The sequence below is a fragment of the Sinocyclocheilus grahami genome, unplaced genomic scaffold (assembly GCF_001515645.1).
Source record: "Sinocyclocheilus grahami isolate Dianchi unplaced genomic scaffold, SAMN03320097.WGS_v1.1 scaffold4261.1, whole genome shotgun sequence".
NCBI classification, from domain to species: domain Eukaryota; kingdom Metazoa; phylum Chordata; class Actinopteri; order Cypriniformes; family Cyprinidae; genus Sinocyclocheilus; species Sinocyclocheilus grahami.
The window spans coordinates 13955-16078 of NW_015509234.1; the positions used below are offsets into that span (position 1 = coordinate 13955).

General features: G+C 38.7%; 1 protein-coding gene across 1 annotated transcript in view; it reads left to right on the forward strand.

Annotated features, from left to right (window-relative positions):
- LOC107576739 (protein unc-13 homolog B-like) overlaps positions 1 to 1506 on the forward strand; it is a gene marked incomplete at its 3' end in the record, with an annotated part of 2750 nt that extends 1244 nt beyond the window's left edge. Inside the window, exons 2-3 of the mRNA XM_016262874.1 lie at positions 975 to 1202; positions 1365 to 1506. Of these exons, the coding sequence (XP_016118360.1) occupies positions 975 to 1202; positions 1365 to 1506 (370 nt within the window). The remainder of the gene's footprint in view (positions 1 to 974; positions 1203 to 1364) is intronic.
- Between the last annotated feature and the right edge of the window lie 618 nt (positions 1507 to 2124).

The following is a 2124-nucleotide window of genomic DNA, read 5'->3' on the forward strand; positions in this document are numbered from 1 at the left end:
ATTTTTTTGCATTCCTCTCTCTATTTGACATCTGCCCTGTTGAACTCATTTACCCAAATGGACTTCCATCAGTGACATCTCCCTTGTTGACAGGTCCATTAGCCACAATTAAGTAAATGATTTAGAGGTGATACTCACCGTTGGATTTATTGGATTTATGAGCTTGCCATAGTTTTGATACAGAGGAGTTTTTGCAAATAGGACATGGAGGACATTACATTCAAGTGCTTTAATTGTAGAATTTCATTATAAAGTAATTAAAACAATTACACGAGTAATTGATTTAATGAATACATTTTTTTATCTTACTTTTGATTGATATATATTTCAATCATGACAACTCTCAGAAGATTTTAGCATGGTGATGGATATTACAATGTTAATGTATTTGGTCTTGGCGGAATAGATCTGCTACGCTGCTGCTGAATTGTTGCTGCTGTTGGTTATTGCTGTAGTTGTAGATTATTGCTGCTGCTGAAAGCAAGTACAGGAACTTGGTACTGCCAATGCATATGGTGATACAGTGCCGTGAGTATTTAAGACATACTGCTGCTGCACAAATAGCATATAAAATAACCCTGTAGCAGATCTATACAGGTGGAGCTGGGGAAGGTGGAAGGTTTCAGAGAAACTCTGAAAGCGCGCTGCAGGAATCTATAGTAAATGCTAGCCAGCCATATAAATGCAAGGCAGTAAGCTCATTGGCTGCATATGCAGCATGAACCAATCAGCTTGTGCCAAGTCATTTAACTCTCTGAATATCATCGGTTACATTAACAACCCGTTGCCTGCACCATCTAGAGTTATATAGATGGTTATATATGATTGATGATGATATATACAGTATATTTAGATAGTAGTGTTTTATTTGTTTAATTCTTTTTTTTTTGCATATTTACAGTTCTGAAATATGTTCTCAATCTAATGAGGCACAAATCAAAATGCTGTTAACCATCGTTAACTCTTTCGTTCAGGGGCGGCTGAAAAGAGCTCCAAACATGGTGCTGAGGACCGCACTCAGAACATCATCATGGCCATGAAGGATCGCATGAAGATCCGTGAGAGGAACAAGCCTGAGATCTTTGAGGTCATCCGAGATGTATTTGTGGTCAGCAAGGCCATCCATGCTCAGCAGATGAAGACCATCAAGCAGAGCGTCCTGGATGGAACGTCCAAGTGGTCAGCCAAGATCACCATCACAGGTTCAAAAACTGATCATTGACATTGCCATTTTTCTGGATATATCATTAAATTTTTACTCAAGTTAAATTCAGCCATTTAAAAGTCATTCTAAAATGATACACAATCCAAATGTTCCTCTATACCTCAATGACTTCCCGTCTTCTAATCTGTCTTGCTTATAGTTGTCTGTGCTCAAGGACTGCAGGCTAAAGATAAGACTGGCTCCAGTGACCCCTACGTGACCGTCCAGGTGGGTAAAACCAAAAAGAGGACCAAGACGATCTACGGCAACCTCAATCCTGTCTGGGAGGAAAAGTTTCATTTGTAAGTATAATTCGACCAATCAGAGACCTTCTCTTTGATTTGAAGTGCCACTCTTTGTTCCTTTGTTGCCCTAGGCTGTCTTACTCAGAATGTGTGTCACCCAGCTTTTGATCCAGTCTCTTTTCAGTAGTGGAATAAACTTGTCTGAGTGAACAGGCTGTGGTTGAACCACTGGCCTGTTTTCAATATTATTCAGTCTAGTTGTATCTTAAGACTGGAATATACTACACAACTATTCTATCAGATTTTAAAAACACCAGGCATCATTTGGCAACTTTGTAAATAGTTACAGTAAATAGTTACAGACTGGGCATCATAAACTAATGATACACATCATTCACTACCAGACTTTCAAGTTCCAAATAGGCAGAAACATGCGTCACATTGCTAGAAGACGCATAATGAATGAAAACAATATGTGCTGTAAAACATGTTGGAAATCCTTTGACTGGATGGATGCGGAAGCTGTGATTTTCAATGCTTTTGACTGACCAAAATCTGTAGACTGGCTACTGGAAACTAGTGTTGACTCCTCCAGACTGGAAAGTCATGTAGTCAAGTAATTTCATTAACCATTACATTCCAAAGTTAGAAAAAAATTTGGGTCACACTTTAGTT